At 63.2% G+C, this 12883-nt stretch overlaps 1 protein-coding gene and 1 long non-coding RNA gene across 3 annotated transcripts; one reads left to right on the top strand and one right to left on the bottom strand.

Annotated features, from left to right (window-relative positions):
• Window positions 1–6861: 6861 nt before the first annotated feature.
• GALR2 (galanin receptor 2) lies at window positions 6862–10443 on the bottom strand. The gene is made up of 2 exons (XM_009476603.2): window positions 9875–10443; window positions 6862–8505 (listed from the first exon to the last, which is right to left on the bottom strand). Exons 1-2 carry the CDS (start codon window positions 10213–10215, stop codon window positions 7725–7727), a joined length of 1122 nt encoding a protein of 373 aa, XP_009474878.1. The 5' UTR covers window positions 10216–10443; the 3' UTR covers window positions 6862–7724.
• Window positions 10066–12830, top strand: LOC148056388 (uncharacterized). 2 transcript variants are annotated; one of them, XR_015703162.1, is made up of 3 exons: window positions 10066–10146; window positions 11228–12384; window positions 12495–12830. It is a non-coding gene; the product is annotated as an uncharacterized LOC148056388 (long non-coding RNA). The 2 variants fall into 2 exon arrangements; XR_015703163.1 differs by having other exon boundaries at window positions 11228–11541; window positions 12299–12830.
• Window positions 12831–12883: the final 53 nt, after the last annotated feature.

The following is a 12883-nucleotide window of genomic DNA, read 5'->3' on the forward strand; positions in this document are numbered from 1 at the left end:
TCCCCGGGGAGGTCGGGGTTGCCCGTCCTGGGAAGGGTCTGCCCCGGGCAGTTGTGGTGGCAGCGGACGAGAGGCAAAGGGCAGAGAGGTGACGGCCCGTCTCGCCCCGTGTCCCATGGGAGCTGGGTGTCGGAGCGCAGGGCCCGCTGTGGCAGACCCCGCCGCGGGCCCGGGCTGCTGCCTCCCTGGACAGCTGCGTTTTGGGTAGCTCCTCGCCTTTTTGAATGCCTGACCTCCTCTTCCTCCTCAGCCTGGACCTGAGCGCGGTCTGAAACACTACCTGCTCTCAGTGGCGTAGCGAATGCCTGAAAGACAGCAGATTTGAAGGCTTCTCCAGCCCAGAGCAGGACCGCCGTGTGGGTTCAAGTCTTGATTGTACCTGCCCCACTGTTTTTCATGTCTGGCCATGCAGGCGGACGGTACCGACCCGAGAGCCCTCCCCGGCAGAGACCTCCCCTCCCGCTCTCGGATCTCAAAGGCTTGAGGAAACCTGAGACTTCAGTGCTAGCCGAAGTTTTTCCTCTGCCGGCTCCAAGAGCCTCGGGAGGCTGGCAGGTGCTGGAGAGGTTTTTAAGCATAAGCAAAGCGCTGCTGGCTTGCGTGGCGTGTGGCATCGAGCCCGCTGGATAGCGCACGGTGACGTTCACCAGAAGGAGCTGGATTCCATCTCTCTGGATCTGTTTCTGCCACGGCAGCGCTCTGATCTGAGCGTGTGGAAGTCGTTGCGCTCAGGCTGGGGCTGTAAAACGCGTTTTATTGCAGCCGATCCCAGGGTGAGGAGATTCACCTGGAACGGCTGCAGGCAAAGGCGGGGAGGGGAGGGGGGACATTTGCCTGCAGCCTTTCTGGAGCATCTGAGCGTTAGTGTGGGAGCTGGTGTCCCCCTGTGCTGATGCTCTTGTCCTAAGCAGAGCCCAGAGAAGGCGTACGAGACCCCTTCGGGTCTGGGATGGGACTTTGGGAACGCCTCTGCGTGGCCTACGCCGACAGAGGCATTTCTGGGCTTCGCTGCCAGCCTGGGGCTGGGGAGGACCTGGTCCAGCCCAGCGCAGAGGTGGGGAGGTGCAGCTGGAGAATGCGAGGCAAAACGTCCCGCTCCCTCCTGGCCTCTCCGTTACCTCTCTCCATCCCCAAGGATGCCCTGGCCGCAGCTGGAGGAAGAAAGCGGGGTGCGAGGCTGCGGGGGGCCGAGGACTGGGTTCGGTGGCAGCCATGCAGCGAAGAGGAGCTGGGGGGAAGAGGTGGCTGCTGCTGCTCCTGGCTGTGTGCCTCTTACCTGGGGGTCCAAGACCCTCATTTCCCCTGAGCTAAAGGGAAAGCGGAGCCACCCGGTCCCTGTTTCCTAAACCCAGCCTCCCGCTCGCCCGGTTCTAACCCTTCCCACACCGCCTGCCTCTGCCCCGCACAGGGAATGGACGCCGGGAGGTGGATGGGCTCCCGGCCTTGAGAAGCAGCCGCTGCGGCAGCCAGACCTGCGTTGGGAGCAGCGGCGCGCTTCGGCCGCAGCCCCCCCTTCCCTGGGGTGGGAGCGGGGGGAGCCGCGAGCCCCCGCCGGGCTGACCTCAGGCGTCCCAGTCGCCTCCGTCCGACGCTGCCCAGTGCTGGGGAACGGCTCCGCACGCTCCTTGGCTTTTTATGGTAAGGAATGTCTTTGCAACGTGTTAATTAAGAGCAATCACGGCAGCCAGCATCGTCCCCGGCACTCTCCCAGCTGAGCAGTTTGCACCCCTGGCTAAGAGTTGAGTGCGGAGCCGCGAGCGATGCTCAGGCCACGGACCTGACGTGGGGCTGCCCCACGTCACCGGGCTGAGCCCCCTCTGCCTCCCCTTTGCTTCCTCCAAGGCTCCTGCGGGGTTCAACGCCCTCCCCTCGCCTCCCGTTCTGCCCTGGCTGCCGGTGAATCCCCCGCCGCAGGCAGGGACGGGCTGGGGGATGGATGTGCCTCCGATTCCCAGGGTTTGGGGGCTGGAGCCCCATTTCTGTGTTTTTTTTGCTGCAGTGGGCCAGGCGGCGGGGATGTGCCAGGGTCTGGGTGTGCTGCCTGCTCTCGTGGCTTCCCTGGCACCCGCCGTTGTTCTGGGGCAGCAGAAGGGGTTTGCCAAACCCCGCTGGGCCAGGGACCAGCTCTGGGGTCCCTGCAGCCCCCCGGGGCTGCTGCTGGGGGGCTCGCAGCCGGGAGCTGCGCGCGGCAGCGACCAGGGCGGGAGGCTCAAAAGCCTCAGCCCCCCCCCTCGTCGTCCTGGGGAGCGAATCGGGCAGAGTAAGTGTTTGAAAACAAAACCAAACCACAGCCCAAAACAACGTCTTCAACCCCAGTGATAAATCCGCGTGCTGGAAAGCTGGCGCTAACCTGAGGTTTCGGCCAAGCGCCTCTGTGTCCCTGCCCACCGTTGGCCTTGATGGGAGCTGAGTTTAGCCTATTTATTTTCCACTGCCAGTTGAATCTGCTTCTATTAAACTTTAACTGGAACATGGGGACTTGCTGTGGTGTTCGTTTAAGATAAAACCTCCCAAGGGGACGGACCGGGAGCCTGTCCCCGCTCAGCCGGGCGGGTGCTGAGCAGTGGCAGCCGCGATGCTCCTGGCTGGGCCCGATGCACTCCCTTGCTGGGGAAAGGCGCTTCCCAGCATGGTTTTGTGTTGGCAGCAAAACCCTCTGCTTGCCCTTGAAGGGCTCATCAAGGCACGGGCTGGTTTCATCCTCAGATGAGCAGGGGCAACTGCAGATAAGCTGGAGAGGTGCTTTTTCCTTTTCTCTACTTCTGTAGCATCCTGTAAATGGCGTAACGATCCGGCGGCTGGCACAGGCTTCAGCCTCGCTGCCTGCAAACAAGCAAATATCAATCGATGGGCGAGGATCCGTAAGACGAGGGGGGCAGCTTGGATGTGTTGCACCGCAGAGACCCGCAAAAGCCTGGACCTTGCTGTCTGGTATCGCCCTGCGTGAGGGTGCGGTGGGAGCCGTGGCGCGTGCCGGAGCGGCGGCGGGGCTGCCGGAGGCAGGAGCGTGAGGCACAGCCCCCAGCCAGAGGCTGTGCAGCGCCTGCGCCCAGCCTGCCGCCACCCCCTGGGCTCTCGCTGCCCGAGTGACCAGCAGCGAGCCGGTGCCGGCCGTGCCCACGGCCCGGGGAGAAGGGACGCAGCGATGCCTTGGGCCGGGAGCTGAGTTGGGGCGTGCGGGGATGTGTCTTCAGGGCAGTCCCGGGGGTGGCCTAGGGCAGTTGTACGGCAGAGAAGGGCTCAGCCGCGGGCTTGGGAGGCTGCTGGAAAGGCCGGGGGCAGCTTTGTGCCGCCCGGAGCTGGGCTTCCAAACTCCTTCCTCTGCACATGGGTTTTCTCCTGTCCCCTCGAGCCGTCCCCATTCGGTGCCTGGACCCCGCTGAGCCCCAGCACCTGGGGAAACGTCTGCCTGCAGGTAGAAGGGAGCAGCGTACGGCTCTGCCGTACAGACCTGCTCGGGGCCGCTCCGCCTGCGTTAGCGCCCGCCGGCACAAGGGAGCTGGGCAGCACTGGGTCACTGGGGGGGATTTTTTGAGGGGGTTGTGTTAAATGCACTTAGTGGATGTGCTGGAATTCTCTGCAAATCGCTGTCCTTGTGATGCTTAAAAAAAATCGCTTGTCCTGTCTTTGCTGGGCTCTTTGGCCTGTCCATACACATGCACTTGCATGGATTCTGTGTCTGCGACTGCGGTATCGGGGTGCTGCTCTCGCATCTCTCCAGCTGAAGACAGTTCCCAAGTCTCTCCTTCGGGAACCGGCTCTGCCAAGCTTGGCGAAGGCTTTATGTCGTTATTGCTTTGCTTCCCTCTCATTTTGCCCTCTCACCTTTCCCTTGCTTGGGAAGATGCTGGCAGATCGTGGGCTACGGCGGTGGACGTGTGGCTGGTGTGGAGGCTGCCGGGGCTGGGCGTCCCCGGGGCGGTGCAGGAGATGGCTCCCGTGTAACTGAGGGCAGGAGCCCCGTGGGCAGGCTTTGCATAGGTGCTGGTTCCTTCTTGCAGGGTTATTTGTCCTTTGCACCTTCTCCCCGCGTCCAGGCTGCCGCTGTCGGAGGTGGGTGACAGCCGGGCCGTGGGCTGCTCCAGCCACATTGTACCCGCAGCGGCCGGCAGCTGGTTTTTAAAGCTGGCCCAGTGCCCCCCAGCCTGCCCCCCGCCCCAGGATTTGCAAAACCCACCCCTTTTCCCACTGATTTTTTAATTATTATCATCATCTGTTCTTAAACCCGTTTCTGCTAGGGCTGGACACGAGAGCGGCTGCGTACCAGGGCTCTGCCTGCAGTGCCGGTGTTAGGGCAATGCTGGGCTCCTCAGAAAGACCCAAAGCTGCAAACCCCGCAGCCGCCCGCGGCAAAGCCGAGCCCAGGCGGAGCGGCGAGCAGCGATGTTGTTGCAGTGTGTGTGGCTTTGATGAGCTGGTTTGAAGAGGTGACCCGTCCCCTTTCCTCCTCCAGCTGGTAGTCACGCTTCGAAGCTGCTAATGCTATTTTGAGCCTCCTTTCCCGTGCAATGCCAACATACCCAGGAAACAAACCGAGTCTGCAAAACCCGCGGTAATTTAGCACTTTTCTCCTGCTGGTTGTTGTGAGCCTGCTTTCGGCAGGGTGGGACTGCGGGGTTCAGTGCCTGCCCACCCGGGGTCACAGTCACCCGTCAGTCGCCTCCCTCCTCTTCGGCGGCTTCATGGTGGCCACGCTGCTGCCGAAGGATCCAGCCCGGCTGCGAGAAATGGGTCCCCAGAGACCCAGCTCTGCTGCTCCGAGTCGTCCCCCCGCCTGGGGACAGCTTGGCGCTGGGCGTTTGAGAGGTCGGTGGCCATGCTGTGGCCCCGGCTTTTCCCACGGCCGGCTCAGGGCTGGCACCAGGAGCCTGCCTGGGGCTCGGCAAGGAGTTTGGGGCACAGCCGGCCCCCCCCTGCCTGGACCTGCTCCCCGTGGGTCCCCCGGGGCCGGGCGCTGCGTGCTGGGTCACGGTGAGCATTGGTAGCAAGAGCAGCAGCAGCCCCGCTGCAGCCCTGGGGGGCTGCTCCTCCTCTCGGGTCCTTCCCCCCGACACCCCAGCTCTCACCCCACGGTGAGACGAGACCCCTGGGTACCAGCCTGGTTCCTTCCCCCGCAGGGCTCAGAGCAGAGGCTCACTCTCTCCAGGTGGATTTTGAGCCCCTCGTGGGGGCATGATGCAGGGATTGAGGTTTGCTGGCTGGCTTGTACATCCGTGAGCCGGTTATTTTTATTTTCTTGTGAATGCTATAAAAAGATGAACTCAGGAGCGACTCCTGTCCTTTCTGGGAACTCAGCCCTGCGGGAAGGGGAACAACCTGGGCTTGAAAGCGAGCGCCGGCTCCGCGGGGCTCCCTTTCCCCACCGTGACGCCCTGCGGCACCGCGGGCTGGGATACGCGGGTGCAGCGGGCTGCGATGGGAAAGCGGGTCCGGGGGGTGAGGAGGAGGGGAGCGGGGTCGGTGCCTCCTCTGCGGCGGCACGGAGGGACAGGGGACAGCGCACCCCCAGCCGTGCCAGCACGGGGACCCTGTCCTGGGGCAGCACAGAGGTGGTGGGACATCGCCTCCGTCCCCAAGGCGGGGTGGTCGCTGCGTCCGGGAGAGGGGTTGAACCCCGCGGTGGGGGGATCTATCGCGGCCAGATCCTGCGGCTCACCGAGCAGCGGTGGATGAGGGCAGGGGGAAGATAAGGCGTCGGGCTGTGCTTGCGTGGCTGATTCACTGTTTCCCTGGCTGGGAAGGGCTGAGCAGGGGAGATAAATGCAGATATAAGCAATGGAGCTGTTTATACGCTCGGTCTCTGTGACTTATGCCGTGAGCAGGCCTAGACTAAATATAATGGTTATTGATATGAGGCAGTGGCCAATTTATGGCCCTCTGCGTGGGGACAGGAAGATCTGGTTATAATAACACTCGGCAGGGGAAAACAAATGTTTCCCAGCCAAAAGCTTCCCAGGAAGAAAGGCCAAGCGCTGGGGGTGGGCGGAGGGCAGCGCGGCACAGAGGAGGGCTGCGTCGGGACCCGGACCCCGGCGCAGAGCCCCAGGGATAGCCAGGCTCCCGGACAGAAACAGCCTCCGGCACCGCGTCCCGGTCCTGGGGAGCTCTGCCACGGGGATTCACGAGGAGGGAGATCTGTGCAGACAGGCTTACACCCACTGTAACGGCAATTTATAGGGATCTGACCTTCACGGGTGCTGGGTGCTGTTGGGGTACAGAGCTGGGAATTGCAGGGATGCTCAGCACAGCTCGTCCCAGCTCCCGTGCGCTTTCACCACCTCCCTCCGGCTGTGCTCTGCCGCAAGGTTTTCAAAAGAGTTAATTGATCCTGTTCCAGGGATGCTCTTCTGGTACAGAAAACGATGGGCCTTTAAATAAAGCCCTCAGCTGCTGGCGGTCGCAGGGCTCAGCCACTCGTGGAGCCTTCGCGGTGGTGAGAGCGGGGACGCGTGAGCCATGTCAGCCTCCTGTGCGTGGGTGCGGCTGCGTTCGGGGGAGCGCGGGGCTCTTCTGGTGCCGCGCTGGCCCCCCTCGACGGACGTGCTTGGCCGTAGCCCACGTCCTCCACCCCTCCGCTGCCCACAGCTCCCTTGGGGCCAGCGAGTCCCACCGCCCCTCCAGCACCCACCTCCCCTCTGCTGAGGACCTCAGGGTGTCTCACGGGAGCAGGACACGGGCTGCAGGATGGAGGGCTTTATTGCGGCTTCCCCTTCTGGCGGGGGTCCCCCAGCCCTCAGGCAGCCCCGGCGGTCCAGCCCTGCACCGCGGCCGCAGGAAAGCAGTGCCAGTGCTCTGCTTTGCTCTCCTCTGCAAGCGCCTCACCTGGGCTGAGATGCTGAGCCCTGCCCCAGCTGTCTGAAAGCATTAAAGTCCTCCCCTGGCGCTGACCCACTGATGTCCCGCTCCGCTTCCCCTGGGGCCGTGGCTGTGCCCCCCCGGCAAGCAGCCTCCCTCCCCGCCGGTCCTTGCTGACCTCCGGACGTCCTGCAGAGCTTCGCACGCACTGAAACGGCAGGGACGAGCCGTGGTCGGCAGGGCTGAGCCATGGTCAGCAGCGCGGGCCGGTGCCCCGTGCCCTCGACAGTCCCGTACTTGGGCTACGGCGCTCGTCTCGGCTACGGATGCTGCTCCCAGCCGCGCCCCATCTCGGGGAAACCTCCCCCGAGCCACAAGCCCCACGGAGATGTTAAAGCCCAGCCAGCGCCGGCTGCGCCAGGAAGGTTTGTCTCTTGATTCCTATGCTTCTCTACTGGATTCCCCTACCTGCACCGGGTTTGTGGCCAGCACTGCCCTGGGACGCGGCTCCTGAACTGGGGCACAAACGAACCAAGGCTTCCCCAGCGTCCCTGAAAGCGCACCCCGCTAACTCCAGCCAGACACGGTGTTGGTTGGAGGGACCAGAGCTTTCATAGGTTCTATGCGTAGGTGTAACGGGGTGTAAGTCTCTCCGTGACAGAAGAGCAGCTGACTACACACGAGGGTTGATTTGCGGGTTTGATCTCTGCTCTCAGCCAGTGCTTGGTGGAAGCAAATCCTGCCCTTGGCTCCTCGGTCGGTCGCTTGGCTGAGTCCGTAGTTAGCAGCATCGCTTTAACAGTTCTGATATCTGGGTGCAATGGAATGAAAAAGGGTACGTTTGATGCATTTTAACCCAAAATGTAGCCCATCCCCAGGCCTGCGATGCTGCGGGAGGCTGCAAAGCCGTGGGGTGGGAAGGAGCTCTGCTAGGTGACGTTGAAGGTGATGGAGGAGCCACCCGCTTTCTGCTGGTGTCCCACCAGCTCTGCCTCCCCCCAGGGCTGGGCTGGGCCCTTGCCGTGCAGGGAGGAGCGGCCGGGCAGGGCTTCGCTGACGTGGGTTCCCTCGCTGAGCTCTGCCTCCAGCGTGCTGACGGTGTTCGTCACTTGGGCCACGTGCACCTTGTTGGCTGCCTTCTTGTGCAAGAGGCAGATGAAGATCTTCTTGAAGCCCTTGCGGAAGTGTTTGGAGACCAGGGCATAGACGATGGGGTTCACGCAGGAGTTGGCGTAGGAGATGAGATGCGAGAGGATGCGGAGCACGTACGTGGAGTGATTGAGGGGGAAGTACCCGAACCAGACGCAGAGGATGAGCAGGTGATGGGGCAGCCAGCAGAGGCAGAACAGGATGGCTACAATGATGATCATCCTGGTGACTTTCCGCTTGGCTGTCTTGGACTCTGACATGTCTTGGAGAGGGTCCACAGACCTCCACAGGTAGTGAATAGTCCGCATGTAAGTGAGGCTCAGGATCAGCACCGGGATGATGTAGCTGAAGACGAAGGTGCAGATGTCCATGACCTTGCGCTGGGAGATCTCCCAGATGGGGTGGCAGACGGTCAGGTTGGCCAACTGGAACTCCTGGTAGTAGCTGAGGTAAGGGCCCGAGAAGATGAAGGAAAGCCCCCAGATGAAGCAGATGGCTGTGAGGGCGTTCCTGGGCGTCCTCAGCTCCCTCGAGTGCAGGGGGTATCGTATGGCCAAATACCTGCGCGGGAAAGGGGGAGAGACGCGATTGCGGGCCTGGGGAGGGCACGGAGAGCTGCTCCAGGAGCAGACTGGAGAAAGGGTGAAAGCGGTGATGGATTTGAGCTTTCCAGGGCAATTCATCCCACGGCTGATTCCCTGGTGCTCCTAAGGGTCCCAGTGGGGTGAGGAGGATCCTCTCCCCCCAGCCCATCCCGTCACCCTCTCTGCTCCAGCCGTGCTTGTGGGCAAGACGGGGATGGTCCCCTTCTGTCCCTCTCCCTAATCCAGCAGATCCCCACTTGATCGTCAGTCTGTCTGGCACAAGCGATAGCAGCAGTGAGGATATGAAGGCAGGAGCAAGTCCCCAGCATCCCCAGACGCCGTGTTCCTCATGCTGGCACATGCGAAAGCATGTCACCCATTTTCAGTTCTGCAATTAGCTGGGTCCTTCATTACACCCAGACCTAGGGGCTCATGCAAGCCCCCGCTTGCTCGACACCCCTGTTCCTCCCAGCTCTGTGGGCTGCAGGAGGAGAGGCAGACCCGGGGGCTGGTTTAGCTCCTGGGGGTTTGGGGGGCTGTCCCGGCAGCCAGCGCGGTGCCGTGCCGGGATGGCAGGAGGCATCCAGCCCTGCCCCGGCGCTTCCCAGGGGACTTTCCACATCCCGCCGTCTCACAGGTTTCCAGCACGGAGCAGAGCAGCACCAGGAGCTCCCTGCCTTTTGCTTGCTGTCGTTCGTAACTCACCAGCCCTTGCAGAGCCGGGGGCTGAGCTCGCACCGGGTAAAGCGCAGGCAGGAGCACCAGGCTGCCTTTGCAGAGCTTCCTGGCTAAAACTCACCCTGGGGCAGGCTGGGACGGTCACCAGGACAAGGGACATCGCTGGGGCAAGGGACATCTCTGGGGCAAAAATGGGCTTTTTGTTAGTAAAAGGGGAGGGTGAGAAAAGCAGCGTCCCAGCTCAAACATCCCGGGTCTTCTCCTCGAGGTTTGCCTGCTTTGCCGTGGGCTGTTGGGAGGGCAGGGGCTCCCTCCCCGCATCCCGGGAAGAGCCGGGGCTGCACAGGGACTGAGCTCTGTTTCTCTCTGGTTTTCTGTGCCCCCTTCAGCTGCCAGAGCCTGCAGATAAATCCCAGTCCTACAGCTTTGGGGTCTGAAAGCCTCTTCCAGCTGGGGACAGGGGTCCCGATCCCACCCTCTCTGCTGGCCCCCGTCCTTGGCAGTTGCATTTCCTTGCACACATGAACTGGGAAATGCTCCTGGGTTCCCCAGGGCCCGTCCCAGCAGTCGGGGCTTGGCTCCAGGGGACTCTGTCCCCTCTCCTGCCCTGGGGGGATCCAGAGAAGGGGGAGCCTCAGGGTATAGCGAGCCCCCCATCCCTTTCCTACCTGTCGAGGGAGACGGTGGCCAGGGTGAAGCTGCTGGCGTACATGGTGAGGTAGATGAAGAAGTGGACGGCTTTGCACATGAAGGGCCCGAACACCCAGCCCTCCAGGGTGTAGATGGTGGCTTGGAAGGGGACGCAGAAAAGGACGAAGCAGAGGTCGGCCACCCCCAGGTTGAGGATGAAGAGGTTGGTGGTGTTCTTCACCTGCCCGTTGCGCAGCAGCACGGCCAGGACCAGGCAGTTGCCCACCATGCCGACGAGGAAGATGAGGAGGTACACCAGCGGGATGATCACCGACTCGGGCTGCCAGCCCGCCTCGGAGCCCGCCGCCGAGCCGTTCATGGCCGGGCGTGCAGGGAGTGCGCAGCGGGGATGGACCGGGAGAGCCTGCGTGGGGAACGCGCTGGGGAGGCGCGGGAAAGGGGGTGCACGGAGAGCGCGGTGGGGGGTACGCCGGGGATCGCACGGGAAAAGGGGTGCACGGGGAGCGCCCCAGGGAGGCAGGGGAGAGGGGGTGCACGCAGAGCGCACCGGGGGTGCACGGAGAGGCAGCAGGGAGCGCAGCAGGGATGCAAAGGAAAAGGGGGTGCACGGAGAGCGCAGCGGGGATGCACGGGAAAAGGGGTGCAAGGAGAGTGTGCAGGGGGACCCGCCGGGGCGCACGGAGAGCCGGCCGGGGCTGCGGGGGGTGCACCGGGAGCGGCGGGGGGGGCGGGAGGCACCGGGAGCGGCGGGGGGGGGAGGCACCGGGAGCCGGGCGCCCTTCACCTCCTGCGGGTCGGCGGGGAGCCCGCGGCTCGGCTCGGCTCGGCTCGGCTCGGCGCGGCGCCCTCCCTCCCGCCGGCGGAGCTGGGGGGGCTCCGGGGGGGCTCCGAGGGTCGGTGGCCGCAGGGCTCCCCCCGGGCCGGGGCCGCTTTGCTCCGGGGGGAGGGGGGGGTGTAAATCCGGCGGGGCAAAATGTCCTTGGGTGCCGCGACCCCCGGGAAGGGGCGGGGGTGGCCGGGCTGGACGCCCCAAAGAGAGCCGGACCCCCGAAATGGGGCGCCCGGGGGGGTTTCCTTACTGCTCGCCCCTGCGGCGGTCACTGGGAGAGGGCTCGTCCAACCCCAGGGGCTGCGGGGTGGTTTTTTAGGAATGGGGGGGTCCTCTCGGGGTGCGAACGCGCCCAGATTGTCCAGCACACGGCTAAATCCCTGCCCCAGAGCCCCCAGAGGCGAGCGCAGGCTTGCAGGGGAATCTGTGCTTCTCCCCAGCGGTGGGGGACCAGGGTAATTAATTCACTGCAGCGAGAACAAATCTTTTTCACATCTGTTTTCTTTTCCTGCCTCCAAAATTGCCTGTTCTGTTCCTTCAGAGCCCTCGCAGATGGAAGTCTCAGGACTGGCCGGTGCAATCAGCTCCCCAAGGACAAACACCTCATCTGGCCCCCAGGCTGCCTCACTTTGTTCCCGTGGAGAGAGAAATATTTCATATATCAATTACTCCTGTAACTAACCCACTCCACAGCTTCTCAGTTGTCTTAATGGACACCCAGATCTCAGCCTGCCGGCAGTGCTGGGAGGTCGGGGGACCGTCACAGCCCCCTGACATTGCCGCCGCGGGACACGGGGCCCTTTTCACCCCCGGCAGAGCCCCACCAAACCCGCTCCCCTCCGCCGCGCAGCCGAGGTGCGTGGGGAAGCGAATGCACCGCTTTGCTGCGAGGATGCTCTGTTCCTGGCGTTATCTCGCAGGGAAAAGCGGGCAATCGGGAGCGGCGCAGAGGAAAGCCGGCCGTCCCGCGGGGCACAAGGAGGTGCCGCGACACGGCAGCACAGCTCTGCCTTCCCCTCCTGATCCCAGACTGGCCACGCGCCCTCGGCGAGAGCTGTGCTGCATCCTCAGGCCACAGCCCGTCGGGGTTGTAAGGCTAAAACGGGGAAAGCCCGTCCCCAGGGAGATTTCACCCTTCGGGAGCTGCCCCAGCTCCCTGCGCCCTCAAACACCCACAGGAAGGCACTGGCGTTTGGGTTTATTGGCACTGGTGGTGTCTTTGGTCTCCCCTGAGCTGCGGCCAGCTGGCGGAGAGGCCAGGCTCACCCGCACGCTGCAGGGCGAGACGTAAAAAAGATGAGGGAAAACACCCAGTTTCTTCCCAAACAGCAGTGCAGCTTGCAGGCCGCAGCCTTGTGTGCAAAGATCAGGAGCAGGATCCCCTGTCCAGAAACTGTAAAATAAAGTCCTGGCCTGAGCCGTAGATGGGTTATTTGGGCAGGGGTGCGGCAGGCTGGGGGTCTGCTCTCCGAGGGTGGCCGAAAGCAAAAGGAAAAGGCACGGTGTAAGGCTACCAACCCTCCCAGGCTGCAGGGGCTGGTGGCACAGGGATGGTCTGTGCATGGCGTGAGTCTTCGGAGCCGGTAACCCTCAGGGGATTTATTCTCCACAGCTCTCCCGGCGACACCAAAGGCGGCTCAGACCCACCGCCTCGCTGCAAGGCTCCCAGCCAAGGCTCTGCTCGGTGCCGTGCCGCAGGTTTGTGTTGTCCTCCTCTCCCTCTGCCCTGGGGAAAGAGCGGAGCCAGCTCTGCAGCAGGAATCCACGCACCAAGCCAGCAGCTGACAGTTTTATCCTCCCGCTTAGAGACTCCAGAGGAGCAGCGAAGCTTCGTGCCAGCATACGAGGAAGGCGGCGTAGCAGAAACGTGCCTGCGATAGATACAGCCGACGGCTGTTCCGCTGTTGGAGCGGGTCCCTGGGTGCGCAGCGTGCACGTGTTTGCACTGGGGCATCTGGACGCGGGTGCTGCAGTGCCAGCCTAATCCGAGCCTGTCTGAACCACTGCGGCCCTGAGACAGGAGCTGTCGTTTGCAAAACATGCTTCGATTGACATGTCTCTGCTTGGTTCAAGCATCATCCTGAAACACAGTTTGCTTTAGACAGGGAATGGATCCCTGGGAGACGCGGTGGAAACCTGGAGCAGGCAGAATCAGCTTGAAAGATTTGCAGCGGAAAGCTGCAGCTTGAGGACTTGG

The sequence above is a fragment of the Nipponia nippon genome, unplaced genomic scaffold, assembly GCF_047370975.1.
Source record: "Nipponia nippon isolate SJK-2023a ecotype South Korea unplaced genomic scaffold, ASM4737097v1 scaffold_14, whole genome shotgun sequence".
NCBI lineage: Eukaryota > Metazoa > Chordata > Aves > Pelecaniformes > Threskiornithidae > Nipponia > Nipponia nippon.

What these genes read in the sequence shown, in the direction of transcription:
- GALR2 (XM_009476603.2), bottom strand. Translation starts at nt 10,215, where the DNA reads ATGAACGGCTCGGCGGCGGGCTCCGAGGCGGGCTGGCAGCCCGAGTCG. An exon ending in GCCACCGTCTCCCTCGACAG is followed by an intron (nt 8,506 to 9,874) that starts GTAGGAAAGGGA and finishes TTTCCCGCGCAG; the next exon opens with GTATTTGGCCATACGATACC.